Source organism: Rhodamnia argentea, chromosome 7 (assembly GCF_020921035.1).
Source record: "Rhodamnia argentea isolate NSW1041297 chromosome 7, ASM2092103v1, whole genome shotgun sequence".
NCBI classification, from domain to species: Eukaryota; Viridiplantae; Streptophyta; class Magnoliopsida; order Myrtales; family Myrtaceae; genus Rhodamnia; species Rhodamnia argentea.
The window spans coordinates 3,983,661-4,000,941 of NC_063156.1; the positions used below are offsets into that span (position 1 = coordinate 3,983,661).

At 38.0% G+C, this 17,281-nt stretch overlaps 1 protein-coding gene across 2 annotated transcripts; it reads right to left on the reverse strand.

Annotated features, from left to right (window-relative positions):
- Positions 1–5,087: 5,087 nt before the first annotated feature.
- Positions 5,088–8,484, reverse strand: LOC115726740. 2 transcript variants are annotated; one of them, XM_048282879.1, is made up of 5 exons: positions 8,329–8,484; positions 7,945–8,012; positions 6,106–6,298; positions 5,330–5,520; positions 5,088–5,296 (listed from the first exon to the last, which is right to left on the reverse strand). In XM_048282879.1, exons 2-4 carry the CDS (start codon positions 7,996–7,998, stop codon positions 5,390–5,392), a joined length of 378 nt encoding a protein of 125 aa, XP_048138836.1. In that variant the 5' UTR covers positions 7,999–8,012; positions 8,329–8,484; the 3' UTR covers positions 5,088–5,296; positions 5,330–5,389. The 2 variants fall into 2 exon arrangements, with proteins under 2 accessions (XP_048138836.1, XP_048138835.1); XM_048282878.1 differs by having other exon boundaries at positions 8,250–8,457.
- Between the last annotated feature and the right edge of the window lie 8,797 nt (positions 8,485–17,281).

The window sequence follows — 17,281 nt, forward strand, 5'->3', positions numbered from 1 at the left end:
GACCGGCCTATTTTAGATGATGCCGATCCTAGGGTTGCTCCCAAGTCCTAACCGGAGAAACTACACGAAAGAGTCATTTCTTCTTCTTTCTAGGACTAACACCATTAAAAATCCAAAATCGATACCTCGCGATATATTTATTTTCAATTGATCTCGTAAAAAATCTCAAATTGATATTTATAAGCTAAGTTTATACTTTATTGATATTCTATCCAAGAGCCCGTTAAAGAAATCATAAAAATATCAATTTGGGATAAGATATTGTGAAACTAAAATTAGCCTTGAATAAATGCATCATTAAAGTATCGAGTTGTGAATTCGGGCAAAAAAAGTGAAAAAACAAGTTACCAATTTTCATTAGTCCAAACAAATAAGCCCCTTAATGTGTGGATGTTGACTTTTTTTTATTGACCGATAGTTGTGATTATTCCAAAGTATGAAAAAGAAGTTGAATAGTTATTCATTGCTCAACAATTCATAAAGAGAGTGGGGGTCTTAAAGTCCACTTGCAAGCAAGAAAGTACAATTCCACCAAGAACAATGCACATCAATACAGCTAACATATAACAATCCAAACAGATCAAAAGTGACCAATCTGCCGCCAATACCAAAACATTACCCGACAATTTCCACAACCAAAAAGCCTACAGAGATAGATACAGCAACCCTCCGATAGCAGCAACGAAGCACCGGGCTAAAGAATGTTATTCCAGTCCAAATTTCAGTTTCCCAAGCCCTGCATAATCTCCTGTGCAGCTCCGTAGTAATTCCGCTGCTGAAGTTCCTCCCGCCCTCAAAACAATGTTTAACTGTACGGTTTATCCGCAGAAAGAGAAGTATGAGAATGCAGCTTGGAATTCCTGGCTCTCCAAATCAGACAGATATACAGCAATTGCAACTCGATTTTAACAGACCCTTAAGAAAATCTCCGCCCTTAGGAAACTGCTGCAACCAAGCTAGCTCACTGTTCCAATCACCAGTATGATGGCAAATGTAACACGATTGTAGAGCTTAGTCCCAAGCCTGACGTGAATCATCTCACTCAAAGAAGAGCTGGGGTTTGGTTTCATCTCAATTATTAGAAAGGAGATAGTAAATGAGCAGAACTTGTGGACCACTTGCCAATCCTCTCAAAAGTAGGCAACCTATCTAGTATGGCAAACCATATCTGGAGAGAACCAAAGCAATTTTTGCCAATTACTGTCATGGCCTCTATTTCATAACAATATCAAGACCAGAAGTAAACAAACCAGATGCCAAAGAGGTGCAAATGACTCTATCATCCATGGAAGAGTGGCATAACAGACGACAAATAGCTGATTGTATAGCTACAAGATCTTCAGATCTAGCATTTGGCCAACCCAATTCAGAGTTACAAGTAACAGCCACTACTTTGGCATATTTGGACTAGTAGAATCATATCCCTCTCTCATAGGATATATATCCTGAAGTATCCCATCGCGATGCCACAAATCATGCCACGGTGAAGTAGGCTCTCCTCCCTTCCCAACTGGGTCTTTGATATGGGGTTAAAAAATGCCTCACCTTCATCATTTTCCTCCAAGGTGTGTAGGAGAGCTCACAGACCAGATACTACCCTTGCCAAGAGGGTAACTATATAGCCAAGCAATCCATAAGCACCCAGACCTCCATAAAATTCTCCATAAGCACCTTAAAATACAAGCAAGATTTCATAAATCCAACCTTCTAATGCCAAGACCTCCTTCATGTTTGGGAGACAGAGAAAATGATATTTAACTCTAGCACCTCCTCTGGCTTCTGGGTCTCCTTTTCATGGGCCCTGCAGTTTTACTCCACAAGCTTGATAACCTTCTTTGGCAACAAGAAAAGCTGACACCAATAGCTAGTACAACTAAAGATGACAGACTTAATTAGTTGCACTCAACCAGCAAAAGACAGCCTTTTGATAGTTCAACACCTAAATCTAGAAGTGATTACACCCAGATATTTAACAGGTAATACTCCTTTCCTGATCCCACAACAAGCTATGAATTCATCCACTTGCACAGCAGTATAACCAGAAGCATAAACCTGAGTCTCTGGAGGATTAATTTTCGGCCCAGAGATGCTTCTGAAGTATTGAAGCAGACAAATTTCTCTCAAGAAAGCCACATCACCTTTAAAGAACAGCATTAAATCAACAACAAAGCATAGATGATTGAGTTGGATTTTGCTACTATAAGGATCGAAATTAAATCTTTCCAGCCTTTGCTGCATCATTCAACAGTCTGGAGAGGACCTCCATGACAAGGACAACAAGATAAAGGAGATAAGAGGATACCCTCCCTCCATCCTCCTTTTGACTACAACCCACCCTTAATCTCAGGAACTGAAGAATCTCATTTCGTGCAGAGAAAGAAATGCCAGAGTAATCATTGTCAGGAAATCCCAAACTACTTCAAGAGACAAACTACTTCACTATAATCGTTCATCATACTTGACAAGGAAACATAGTGACTTCCAATACATTGGTTGTACATAACACGAGAGAGGCAATGTCTTGGAAGCAACAAGCATTCCTTATTTGATTGTTTAACAAGTGCCACTTGCTAGCGAAACCCTCATTTTACAAAGAAGAAATAGAGCATCACAAGGCATCGAGGAGTAAAATAATAAACGTATGAAGTCTATGCTAGCCATATTTGTCTTGTAATATGGCAAAATACATTTTTCTAGAGGGGAAGTGTATGACAATCTCCCTCATCACCAATGGTTGTGCTCTTATTATCACCAAATGGACCCACGACTCCAAAAGAATATGATGCATGAGAAATTGGCTCGAAATGTGCTCCGATCGAGTCAATAAGTTAACTGCATCTTCCATGAAAGCCAATCACCTTTCCATCAGCTTCTGGAAATCGGATAAACTGTCCTTTTCAATGCCAAACGATTGGCATTTTGTCATATTGCTATGGATATAGGAGCTTCGTCATTTCTAATATGGCCTGATATAGAAATTAGATATTCACTTGGATAATCCAATCACCTGCAAGAAATGTGAGAGTTATTTGTGTGTGTGAAAATCGACAAATTCACTTTGCTCATTACCAGGAGGCAGAATTTTCATGGATGGCCAAAATCAGCAATGAATAATATTGTCGGTCCATTTCCTAACAGTTCAGGCTTTTTTTTTTTTTTTTGGAAAAAACGGTCACATAGTATCATAGTACAAATCCATGGTACAAATTCGGGCACTCTCTCTTAATTATCTCTTGCCTACACTTCACGGTATTCTGTCTGTGTTCCTGCACAGTTGTCTCATTGATGTGATTACGCTCATATCATGTCTCACGCTTGTAAGGAAGTTGCTTACACGCAAGGAAAGCGCTACGATATGCTGTTAAAGAATCTGAAATGTATGTGCAAGGTGGGGCATTTTTCTTAGGGTTTAAAAGGGGGTATAAGATTGAGAGCAACGGACGCGATTGGGATTAATGTCGTAATTTGCCCTAATTAGAATTAGGGTTTCTCTCCAGAAGTGAGATCAATGCCAGTTCCACTTCAAGAAAACCCAACCAACAAAAGAAGGAAAGATAAAAATGGGCACAACCAAGGAATGCCCGGTCCTTTGAACCGAACACAAGCTTAGTTCTTTCCACATGCTCGTCACAGACAGCGAAGATAAGCTGAAGATAAGGGTTGCTTACCAACTTCTCCAATATCTCATGCCATTGATCTAACGACTTGCCGGCCGAGGAAGGAACCCGGTCTTTCCAGACTCCGAGGATGCGCTCCCGCAAGGTGCACTAGACTTTTGGACAACTCCTCGTGATCTTCCGCGGGATCCAGTCCTTTGGTGAGGAACTTGTCGTCTACCTTGAGAACGCTGAGCAAGTCTCTGTCTTCCCCATGGCGACGGCAGATGACTCCAGCCGCCACGGTCTTACCTATTCCTCCTACTCCATAGTCTTGACGGCAACGGGGAGGCGGTAAAGGAGGCGGAGGCGGAGGAGAGGACATGATTTCTGGCGCGTTGATTCGATGCTCATCTCGAGATCGTATATGTATGCGTTTGGTTCAGTAGAAAAAATAATAATCTGAATAACTAAACGGAAAAGAACACTCCATCGCAGAAAATAAAAACCTGAACCGAAAGATGATAAAAGAATCCTAGGAAGATGAAATGGACAGCGCATGAAAGAATCCTCGATGATCTCATCTTTTCTTCACTTTGGAAACATTTGACTAAAAGCGAAAACGAACCTTGGAAACATGAAAAGACGAAGATGGCTTTCACTAAAGAAATCTCTTCCATCTCTCTCTCTCTTTTCCCTTTTTTTTTCCTGTTTTTTTTTGTTGATCGAATCTCTTTTCCTCTTTGTTTACTCTTCCACCGCGATTCATGAGACTTTCGATCGTGAAAATGATAAATCTTCAACATATTATGTGATCGCTAAATTTTTTAATTTGTTCAATATAATTTCTAAACTTTAACTTAATGTGTTATCATCGTTTAATGTGATTCGCTTCGAACTCTTTCACCCCCGCTGTCAATCGCCCCGGCCTCTTTCCCCCCCACTCTTCAAGCTTTCTTTTCCACCGTCCCGCAGGTGCTGCTTCTATGGATCTTGCTCTCGGGAAAGGCCTCACTTTCTTTTAATGTATTTCCTAAAATTTTAATTTGTTCAATATGATCTCTAAACTATTAATACATATCCAATGTAATCCCTTAACTATATAAATGTTAAATTTAATTCTTCTATTAATTTAAGATCGGCGACAATATTGAATATTTTATACAGTCCAAAAATTAAATTAAACATGTATAAAAAAAATCAGAAGTTATATGGAAGAAATTAAAATTTTAAATACCATATTACACGTCGTACCAAAATTCAGATATTATTTATGTCATTTTTCGGTTCTGAAAGGCAGTTTTCTACGATTACCTTAGTTTTGACATCTTAAGTCGACCCGCCAACGGAGCGACATTAGATTTGGGATCAATATGAATCCGGGTCCTAAATCAGGTCTCTTCCAATGGGTCGAGATTTGATCCGACACATACCCACTCCTACACAAACTGGATAGTATCCATTTTTCGGCCCATGTCTTCAATCAAATCAAAGGAACAACTCTGGCCTTCGGTACGTAAAGATTTCACGCAACAAACCACAGTGTCTGCGTACTTTTTGTTCGCGACGACATGATACTGTTCTTCAAATATTACGGCAAATGCATTCAACACATGTACAAGAAGTTAACAGAAAAGCGCACAGCACGTAATCCGTGAAGGCGAGTGATGGTTCTCCAGGAAGGGACCAAAGGAAGCACCTCGCAAGATGCGAAGAAAAAAAAAAAAGAGCTCGCTCCTGCTTTCACTTCCATTCCACGAGGAAGCCTTCATGTCGGCAAACCACATCGCACATCACGGTTCTAGCTTTAGAGAGACGACCCTGGATTGTCTGCTGCGCTCCGCTGCCTTCCCAGAGACTATTGAGAGGCACGACGGAGCCCACCATGGCCTCCGGACCTTCTGATCGCCTTTCAAGCATGCCACTGGGAAAAGCTATTGACCTCAGAATATGTAAGCATGCATGATAAAGAAGTAAGGAAACCGATGCCTAGCCTCAACTGAGTATGACAGGATAAATATGCTCGTGTATCAGTTTGTCGAATAGTCATTATGCATAGCAAGAAGAGAACAGGAGAATTCTACATTAGATGCACCCGCAACAGGAGATAACTTAGCTCAAGATCATGTCATGTCACCAATCAAGAAAATAGCTGGTCAGGGACCAAAAAAAAAACCGGAATCGCTAACAACGGCACTAAGGAAAAAGATTTGCCCCTACTTAATTTTAGTCGAACTTATTTATCTCAAAGAAATACCTGCCCCCGTAGAGGAACTACCCCCAAGAATAAGTACGATTCCTGAATACGAATCAAAATGAAGCAAAAAGATATCCATAGCTCCAAAAGTCCAAAACAACACTACTTATCAAAAAGAAAAAAAGTCTAAAACAGCATTCATGGTTCGTATTGACGGTGATTTAACATGTGAAGCAAAAGATACTACTGATGCACATGGAAAACATAGAATGAAACGAGGGAGAGAGAGAGAGAGAGAGAGAGAGAGAGGACCCTTAATCCGCCGGAGTTCTTTACAGAGCGTAATGAAGTCCCCCCATTTCATGTGGCACTTTCTGATAAACCGAAGTATCTGCTCGGTGGTGAACGTGGACATGCTTTCCAGATACTCGCCATTGACCCCATTTTCTTTAAAAATCTGGCGGTAGCTTCCCAAGTTTATCTCTTCCAACCACCTACCAACATCCTGAAAAGCAAATAAGAGATGGAAGAGCCGCAAAAGAATCGCCATTGAAATATGTGGCCTTTTTGTTAGAGCATATTGGAAAAAAGTTAGTATCTTGACTGACCAACCTACCACATCGTTAAACTCAAGTATTTTACTAATAAGTCAAAAACTTTTCAGTACAGAGATACAAGTTACACAAGTTTTTCAACTTGAAAATTGTGTCCCAGGCATACAGCATGACTATTTTTTTTTTTGGGTTGAAACAGCATAACTAATTTAACATTCATAACACGTATATATGGATTCTTTACACATAGAAAACAGAAACATTCGGGCATGTGGTTACTAACAACAAAATCAGATAAATTCTAAATCTACTGTGAGACATTCATGCTTCGCCCGACTTCAGTCCTCATAAAACTCATTTTGATACCGATTTGACATGCAAAGTCTGCTCCTTTGCCAGATTTAACTCTCAGAGTTGAGTAATGATTTGTGCAAAATTTCCAAATGAACCATGGATTGCTCCAGTTTAGGTGTGTTACAGGGCAAATGACCCATATATCCTGTCAGCGATTAATTTTAGTTTTCACTTGCACTCAAGGTCCATCTCGTGTCACAGCCGAATGAACTAAAGTAGATATACCTGTGGCTGGAAAAACACATCTTTTGCCATGCCAAACAAAAAACTGGGATTGGATAATCCAGAGACCTCCGAAGTCACTTCCCTGATAGACCTCGTGGATGAACAAAGGAATTCCCCCACTTCTCACTAGAAGTTCCTTAATCACTCCATTACATTGCTTGTCTGTACTTGAGAGGATGAAATTCGAACATTCCCAGCAAATTTGCAGGCAGATTATGTCTATCATTTTGAACATTCCCAACAAATTTGCAGGCAGATTATATCTGTCATGTCCAGAAACTTTGGATTTGTTCCAAAAACCCAAGTATCTGGCGACATAGATAGTATCGCTTCAAAGATATTGGTAGAGCACAAACTAAAGCGCAGCAAATTGGTGATGGCAATCCGTTCAATTGTTGTGTCGGTGTTTTATGTTTGCATCACTTACCTGTCGTAATCACAACACTACAAATGCCTATACCCTTGCTGCTGCTAAGAAAATGTGTTCTTGAAATCGAAAGGCACCACCTATCCTCACATTAGGCATAGTGCTCACACAAAACCATTTGATGATCTAAAGTCAGGTGCGAATAGGCTGTGTGCAGAATGCCAACATGACAAGCACAGTCCATAGAGAAGTGCTCCCGTTTTGGCGACATCAGCAAACCAAGAAATCCTCGCGGTGCGAACTTACAAATGAAGATTCCGGCTATTTTATTTCAAAAGATATATGAGGTGTGCAATTGCAATTAGGCTCTGAAAACAAAACCAAGGCCGCCTAATTTACACCATTGAACTGCCCCCGGTTCACTAATCACCAAAATTTAACATTCTGATTCCTTGTACAAGGGCAACATTTCGAATTTAAAGAAATAGCACTGCTTTTCTTCTCGGAAGGGACAAGGAACGGAGAGAATCAAGAACCCAAATCTTTCATGGACATGATAATCCATACCATGTCTCCCAAAAGACGAGAAAAGACACTGCAGGCAAAGTCAACCAAAAGCTAATGAATCGAGAACCCTCAGAAAGTGAGTACCTCAACAGTCCAGATGAAGAAATCCAGAGGCTCAGGCGACTGCGCTTTGCTCATTTCCCAAATCAATTCTGCACCGAACGAAAGATCACAACGATCACATCAATTTCAAACTCCAAGCTTCGCTTATGGAACGACACGATGAACAGCAGGAAGCAACAAAATCAACACCCCAGAATTCATGGCAACGACACGATCCAGAATCGGGAGAGAAAAAAACGAAAACCACCCAACAGAAATAAAACGAGGAGGCAGTGAAAAAGTCTCCGCTTTTTTTGTTTCCTTCCATACACACTTCCCTCCTTTACCTCTCTCGTAGCTCTGCAACAAGCAAACAGCAGCTGGGAAATCATACAAAACGAATACAAAAAGATCTGCCGAACTTACCTTCACAGTCGAATTTTGGGATCTTTTCCACATTTGGCACCGAAGAATCAGAAGGAGAGAGAGAGAGAGAGAGAGAGAGAGAGTATAAAAGGAAGGCGACAAGGAAGAGAGAGAGAGAGAGAGAGAGCTCGCGATGCACGCACTCAAGCTCGCGATGCACGCACTACTCTGTGCTGTACGTGTACTTGGTCAAGCAGTGACACCCCACTTCGGGTCAACCCATACGAGTCCTCCAATTTTTTTATTTTTTTTTGTTAGCTTAGTTCATGTTTAAAAAATAATTGAGAATTTCTCCATTATAATTTCTTAATTGCGGGTATATCTCCTCCTGATTATCACGTTATATTACAAAGCCATCTCGTAAAAGCCTATAAATATGCGCAAATTTCATATTCCTCTTCTTCTTTCCTAACCGTCCACGTAAATATGAAATGTAACGCGATAATCGTGGACACGAAGACTTGATTTAGTAATTCGCAACCTACTAAAGTTTGCGAATAAAATAATTCGTAAGTTGAAATTCCTATTTATATTTTCTCAGTATAAATTTACTTTGGAACCGGATATTATATCCAGTATTCAAATGAATCACAGGTTACCCAAAAAAAAAAGGGCGGGGGTTGTCTTTTAGATTTTCCGAATGAATAAGAGAAGTTATATAAAGTAGGTCCGGCAGATGACCACCATACAAGATTGCATGTGCAGCATGTGGTGCCTTAGAGCCTCGGTCACTCTCCATTGTTATCGGCACTCCGGGACCACATCTTTCTAATATGTTTGACCTCGACTTTACATTAATTTTGGGATTGAGAATGACAATTTCGCGAAATTATGTAGCCGGACGGTTTGCGCTTCGCACAAATTAAGTGTTGTTGAGCCCCGCGAGAGACGAAAAGATAAGCGGAATATGGTCGTATGGCGATTTAATTCAATCATTGAGTTCCAATTGGGAAAAAAAAAATCAAATTATTGTGTAGAGGGTGACATTCTAATTGCGAAGATTTGTCGAAACTCGTGTCTAAGCAATGCAATATAATTTTTCAAAAAAATTGTAGCATTACTTACGTTACCTAATACAGTTATTTGTTTGTAACAGTGCCATTGAAATCGCAAATTACATGGCAACCAAATATACAGATATTGGGAGGCTGGCGGGAAAGTACAATACAATGAGAGGAAGATAGATTGAGCTTTCCTTTTCGATGGAAATTTTATTCTTCGTATGCGTCGTTGTGGCATAAATATTCATTGCTTCTTTAAGAAAAACAGTTCGAGAAAGTTCATGCTCAATTAAATAGAATGAATCCTAGTGTGAATTAAAAAAGGAATGTATCCTTCCTTGGACAAAGAACGTTATGCAAGTGATTGCTTCCCCATGTTTCATCAATGAATTGATCGGTATAGGAAGAAAGGAAACTAAATTCATATCCTTGTGTATTAGACTTTCATGCATATAATAGTAACAAGAAAATGCAACTTAGGAAAAATAAGGACGCGACTTTGGTCGGCCTTATCACGCTAACATGTCACGTGATGCCATGTAATTGGTCGAAAATTAGCACGCTAGTCTCTCTCATTATAATAGTTAAAAGGAGGATTGGAGGCTTGTGGCCACCTGGATGGGCCTGCTTGAATGGCCTTGGGCCGGTAGATAGGAATGGCTTTAGATTTTTTTCTTATTTTTTTGGATGAAAAGTTTCGTATTGAATACTTTCCTTCTTTGCAAAATGACAAGAAATCCCACCTCGAGTATCTGCTATTGCATTTTCTTTATTTCTATGTATAGTTTTTAACACTTGCATTTTATTCTTACTGGACATGAATGGCAAATCAAAATTCCAAATTGTACTCTTCTCCAATCAACCATAACCAAGAATGGCCTTAGCGGAACTTGGTTTGCACGTGTCATGTTGCCTAACAATAATAGTCTTCACTTTGCGCATTGATGTCAGTATCCGGGCTTATTATATTGAAAATTAACATGGTTCGATTTAGTAAACGTACCCACGTTTCTCTTTTCTAAACGAGTCGAACCGATAATAGGTATTCAAGATGTGCAAGATGTATAAAGTCATATCCATCACGCTAACCAGCATAATACGAGGAAGTTGCTTCAATTTATTTACCACGATACCAAGAATCCATGCTGGCTTTCTTGCCAAAAAAATAGAAAGATCCGTTGAAGGAATTATGCGAAAAATCTATGAGAATTGACCCAAGTCCAGGTCCAAGATCCGACCGAAAAAAAAGGTCCACGTCCAAGTTTACGAAAAATGTCATTATTTCATAACATGCATAAGAACATGGTGGGAGCTGCGACCATGATTAGCATCCAATAATTTTGGTAAAGCATCTTATTTTGATTGGATAAGATTAAAAGAGAGGAAAAAAAAAAGGAAAAAGGGCCTAATGATGTCAGCTTTCATGATTAGTTTCTTACGGCGAATGATCGATTGTGACAAATGTGTCGAATGGGAGCCTCAATTATTTTGCTTGCTTTACATGCTCTTATGGATTTAATTAAAGATACATTAAAATGCCTATACCCAAAACTTTAAGCTATGTATAGATTAATACATATATATATGTATGTAGCTACTGTGTAGCATCTATTGGGTACCTTTGACTGTGAGTTTAAATCTTGTTTGGGCTCTGAAATTTATGAGGGTGAACTTTATCTTGATATTACTTTATTAACCACCATCGGGTACTAATGAGTACAACAATAGGATGTCATATCCAAAAACGTGATAATTCTTCAAAAAGCAATAAATCTATTGTCTGACGACAAATTGAGTCCTAAAATTTTTACTCGTATCAATTTAGTTCCAAATCTTTTGACGATTTGCCAATTTAATTTTAAATCTTTCGATTGTGTCAATTTAGATGTAAGCTTTTTGAATTTTTACCGATTTACTCCTAAATCTATTATTTTGATGAATGACAGAAAATATTAAATTTATAAACTCAAAAGGTTTATGACTTAGCAAGTCGTCAAAATGTTTCAAATTAAATTGACACAATTACAATGTTTAAGATTAAATTGGCACAATTAAAAAATTTATGACCGAATTGGCCGCCGTGCAATAAGTATGGAATTTTTTGGATAATTTTTCCCATCCTAAATAATTAAAAGGTCTAAACCATCGACTCAAACAGCATACTGCGTTCGACAAGTATTCATCCCCGAACCCGTGTAGTCAAGAAGTCGCTCGCGAGTTATCGCTTTACCGCATCCGGAGGAAGATATCATTTGCAATCTTCACAATTCGCCGAGACAATACAGTATTCATGCTGTGTAATTTGATCTGATTAGCCACATTTCAAGAGGAGGATCTCGTTATTTCTTTCTTGGGTTATCTCGTATGTGGCTCTTACCACGTCTAAATTCAAGATTCAATAAAACGTAGATCACTAAACAAGATTAAGAGGCTGAGAGACACCAATCTCGTTATCTTCGTTGCTCTAACGATGTCCATCTTGGCGACAAAGAAGTCCACAAGACATTCTTATCATATTTTCATATACATTTGCCGATTTTATTAATATCTTCGAAATGAACTAGGGGTGTGCAATTAGACTGGGTTTACCCGATATCCAAATCGGCCCACCCGAAAAACAGGGTCGGGAATCGATTCTTATTCAAACCGGTCCGGGAACCGGTTCCAATTTTTTTGGAACCAGTTGAAATCGGTCTAGTTTTCGGCTATAAGTGAAAACCCACCCGGACCGGTTTTAAAACCGATTTGTAGCTTCTGTTTTGAAAAAAAAAACCTGTCTCGCTTGCCAACCTAACCTCACCTCCTCTGTTTCGTGTTTTCCAAGACCATCTCATCGAGCTCTCTCTCTCTCTCGTTGTCGTTACAATCGGTTCTCTCTCTCTCTCTCTCTCTCTCTCTCTCTCTCTCTCTCTTGTTGTCGCCACAATTGGATCATTTCATCGATACTCATATTATTTCAATGGAAAAAATGAAATAAAAAAAATAAACAAAAGGAAAACAGGTTATCGGGTAGACTCTAGAACTGGATCGAAAAACAGGGTCAATTCCAAAACCGATTTCGGGACAAACAGGGTAGGTTCTCGGTTCTAAAAATTGAGAACCGGTTATAATAGAGTCGGTTTTGGGGTATAGGTCTGGATTCTATTCATCCGGCCCATGCTCACCCCTAAAATGAACGAGAGAATAACAGCGAAATACCCACCAAGAAAATTTTCAATAAATGAAACAAATAGAAAATTTGACTCGCGACATCGGATTTCGGCATCGCACTGCTTAAGCAACCTGCGTAACTCGGCGTTAACGTTACTCAAAACTCTTGGAGCTGTCAATTCGTCGCTGATTACGATGTTCGTTAATTATCTCCTCGGTTTAATTATAATTTGATTTGATTTAAATTTTCTTTTATCAACTGTGTTTTGCCCTTAAACCCACCAATGCCAGCACATCACCACCACTGCCTCTCATGAGACAATTTTTTTTTTTTGCTAAACACTTTTTTAATCAAGTGATTTATATATATATATATTTTAAAGAGGAAAGACTCTCTTCCTTTTGAATTGTCGGAAAACGAGATTAGGACATTTTGTTATTTTAATAAGCTCTTCATGACAACAAAGCATACATCTTCAAACCGATCATGTCATATGGATACGACGTAAATCAAGAAAATTCTCCTCTCTCGCTCAAATTATTCGGTGCTCATCAGAAATTTCAAATCATTAGGAAATGTTTTTCCTATATATATATACACACACATTTTCTTAAGATATAAATGGAATTCATGAGAAAATACCATTCAGGAGTTAGAAATATCAAGGTGATTGACGTGATGCGTAATTACGGATCACAACTTGTCATTACAAAGGACGAAAATCGCCCTACATTATGTATTTGTATTTTTTTCATTCTTCACTCAATCTTGGCATCCCGCTCCCGCCTATTTGACGTAGGAACAAAAACACATCATACCCTAATTCCATCACGTATTTGGAAAATAAAGTTATTTAATGAAAAGAGTGTATATTTTTTACCAAATACATGGCTGCAACCGAGAATTGGATTTTACTATTTGGCACTCTCTCTATCTCTCTCTGTTTAAGAGGGTACTTATCCAAAGTTCGATATACACATTCTAAAAATGGTATGTTTATATCTATGTATTTAACTTTTCTTGGAACGGATAATATTCCCATATGGTCATCCTGTCGAAAAGAAAAATATAAACAAGTATAAGTAAAGATTCGGTGTCGGTATTATTTGCTAATAAAGAAGAGACTTGCTTCATATAATATATCAAAAGTTCAACATGATGTCCACAATGTGAGCCACTAATCATGTGGACCACAAACAATAATTTATTTTTTTTGGGGGGGTCAATTAATTTCGGTTGGCCTGCCCCCATTATCCAATGAAATCTTTCTTTTCTGGAATAATCAACCAAAAAAAGGGAAAAAAAAAAAATCAGTGCGTCCCCATCAAAGCATGGATAATTTGGCATCGTCACAATTAATTTTTTAATCTAAAATTTTCTCAGAAATATCTTTATGTAACGTGCTAACGACATAATGGACAATTAAAAGCGACGGCAAGATAAGCTCAAGCTTCAAGCGCGTCACCAATCATTTTTTTTTTTTTTTTGCAGTTTGTGATTAATATAAATGCAATTGTCAGAATTGTCTTATGCCACGGTACTTAGTGTTAAACCACTATGGCTGCATTTGGTAGTCAGGATAAAAATCAAGATAAGATAAGATTTATCATATCCTATGTTTGGCTTTTGCTTAGGGCAAGATAAAAAGAGATATAAAGGGGATATAATTTAGAAACAGTCATCCCAAGGGGAACGTGGGATAAAAGCGGATAGGATTTCTTACGTCCATGATATAAAAGTTATTTTTTTTAATAACAAAATTCTTAAATAATAAAATTAAAATAATAATTAATTTTTAATTATATTTGAATTCTAATATTAATGCTAGCATAAAAAAAATAAATTTTTTTATATATACCCGTATGTATTTATAAAATTGATTTTCTTTGTATTTTATAATATATATTTTTTGCATACACACATTTCATGTCCATATCATTACATATTTTAAGTGTGGTAGTATAGTTTATTATTTAATAAAATCTTTATTAAGAAATGATGGAACAAAATAAAAATAATGAAAAAAAGATATATACACAAATTTAAAAATAAGTAAATAAAAATGAAGTAGAAGAGCCATACTTTAAATGAACTTATTAGAACTTGAAAATAATATTTCTAATTCTCGAAGAATGTAGGATAATGAAATTTCTAAAAAAAAAAAAACCTAGAAATTTCCATCTTCTTCTCTTATGTATCTCTAGTTCATATTGAAGTTTTAAAATTCCGTTGAATTTTTTATATCACGTCAAAACTTTATGAAAACGGCGAGAGAGTCTAAACTTCTTCTTAATAGTAGATTTTTGGTTCAAGTCAAAAGTTTATAAAAGAAGAAAGAGAGTCAAAACTCATTCTCCTTCGTAGCTTTATGGCTCATGTCGAAGTTTAACCAAAATAACGAGAGAATTATTTTCATAATTGGAAATGTGAATTATCATATTTTCTCTCTTTTACTAGAGTTTGGAGTGAATTATGAGAGATTCTTATACTCTCGCATTTTCATGTTCGTTTATATCAATATTTACAAATGCCAAACAATGAACATCATAGGATATGCAAATATCCAACTTTATTACTGCGATTCATCAAATAATAGATAGGATATGGCAAAATTCCTAGATTTCATATCCTATCGTATCCTGGCTATAAATCTAAAAGACCAAATGCAGCCTATGAGTTTATGACAACAAGTTGCATACTAAATGGTGACGTGGCAACGACAAGAAAAAAGTCCTCTTTTTTTTTTTAAGCTAAAAGAAAATGCGGTGAGTGTAAAGGAAAAATGCTTTGAATTTGGAAATAGCCGGGTAAGAAGATTTACTATTTACTTGCTGAGAGACCGGAAAATTAGGCAAGCTTTCACAAATTCAACTAGCAAGATAATCTCCTGGTTAATCGGTAAATCCCAACGTTTTAGGAATCTAAGACGGGGCTTGTTTGTCCAATTTGCCCTTTTCTCTTGTTTCTCCTCTAATCTATTTCGACAATTAAAATTAAAATAAAATGAGATCTGACTATTCGCAATGCAACGAATTATCTTTAGAGGCTTTCGTTAGCAACGGGGTATATTAGTCTTCGTTGTCTAAAGTTCAGCTTCAAATTAGGGTCGGTCCCGGGAGTACGTACTTGAATGTTACATTAGAACTATTACAAAATTTTTTTGGTTGAAAATTTTTTTTTATGATGATAATTATTGCTTGGTTAGTTGTAAAATCGCGAGGAGGCAATTATTATTGGCCACACTAATCACGGAAGACATGATGATGCGCGCGGTTCGGTTCTCGGACCGGGCCGCCACCGAACCGGACCGGTTTCCCGCTCACGACTCCATGAGGATGAGGCCATCGAATCTGCGGCCACGTAGGATTTGCCGATTTGGAAACCAATTTTGTAGATGGCGTGGGCCCCACCAAATTTTACCTTTTGCGGTCCTGATTCTCTGCAATATCCCTGTCCAAATATCCGAATCCAAATATGGCAAGAGCAACGCAAGCCCCTGGACCTGCACAGCAGACTGCAAAAACCCGAAAATGCACGAAATCCGGGACTCGGACGGACACGTGGCGCGCATGCATGCGCCTCGGCGGGTTTCGCGTTTCTTCAGGCGGAAATCGAACGGAAACGGCAAAAAGGGAGGAAAACAGCTTCCGAAAGTTGGAAGGATCGCAGCCGCTGATTCCTCCTTTGTGGGGCCCAGGCATCCTTTTTATCCCCTGCGTGCGGCTCCCGTGCACCCTCGTCGCTTCCAGCCACTCGGGAAGAGAAAGAGGCATGACATAAACTCTACGAACGGTTTGATACTAAATATTTACTAGGGCTTCACTGGTATAATAATTTTTGGGTGACTGTAAAAAACAAAAAATATATGTTGTAAGCAACAAATTCTTAAAAAATTGGACCATATCATAATTTTTAATTAGTTGTTATTTTATTTTTTCTTGTAAAATGGACCATTAGCCTTACAATCAGTCACTCAAAGGTAATTATATAATCAATTCTCTATTTACTATTATTCGAATTTACGACCATCCACATTTAATTAAAACGAAATGTCATATCAATCAAGATAGGCCTCGTATGACTATATATAGCATAGCCAATCCGACCATTCGAATAGATATTAGACGCACGTCATTCGATCATCGTCATGATTGATCGCGTGTAAGATTTTCATTTTCTTTTTGCGTTATTTGTAACGCATATTAGACTATTCTCTCCCGTGTTTTCGATTCTTACTTCCCAACCGTCACCTCTCTAGTGATCGATCCGCAAGAGTTGAGAAATTACGTACAAGCATGTTCAGTTAGTCCTTCTCAATGGGAATTATTTGGGCTAGAATTATTTATCATTGAGACTCTCTCACGACTATATATAGAAATTCAATCCTTCAAATAGATATTAGACCCGTGTCGCCCGATCATCCAAATAATCAATTGACTATAGACTGCTATTCGCTTTCGATTTTGCCCATAACGTGAACTTGTTTGTTTTGTTTTGCTTTCCAACCGTCGAACTCTCTAAAAGTCACTGTGCAAGAGTCGGAAGCAAGATCACCGTAGAAGTACACCTTGTCGCCTTTTCGCTCGTGCATTCGGAGAAGAAAATTAGCACGTCTCAAATATATAGTACCCGTGTTCTACATAACTCGCCTCTAATTGAATAAGAGAGATGCTATGAAATGATGCTAATCGTCATAAAAAAATGGGGAAATGTCACTACAAATTTCCAACTATGTTAACCATGACATGTTAATTTTGATTTTTTTTTTCGTGACGTCAAAATTCCAAATTATGTACAGTAT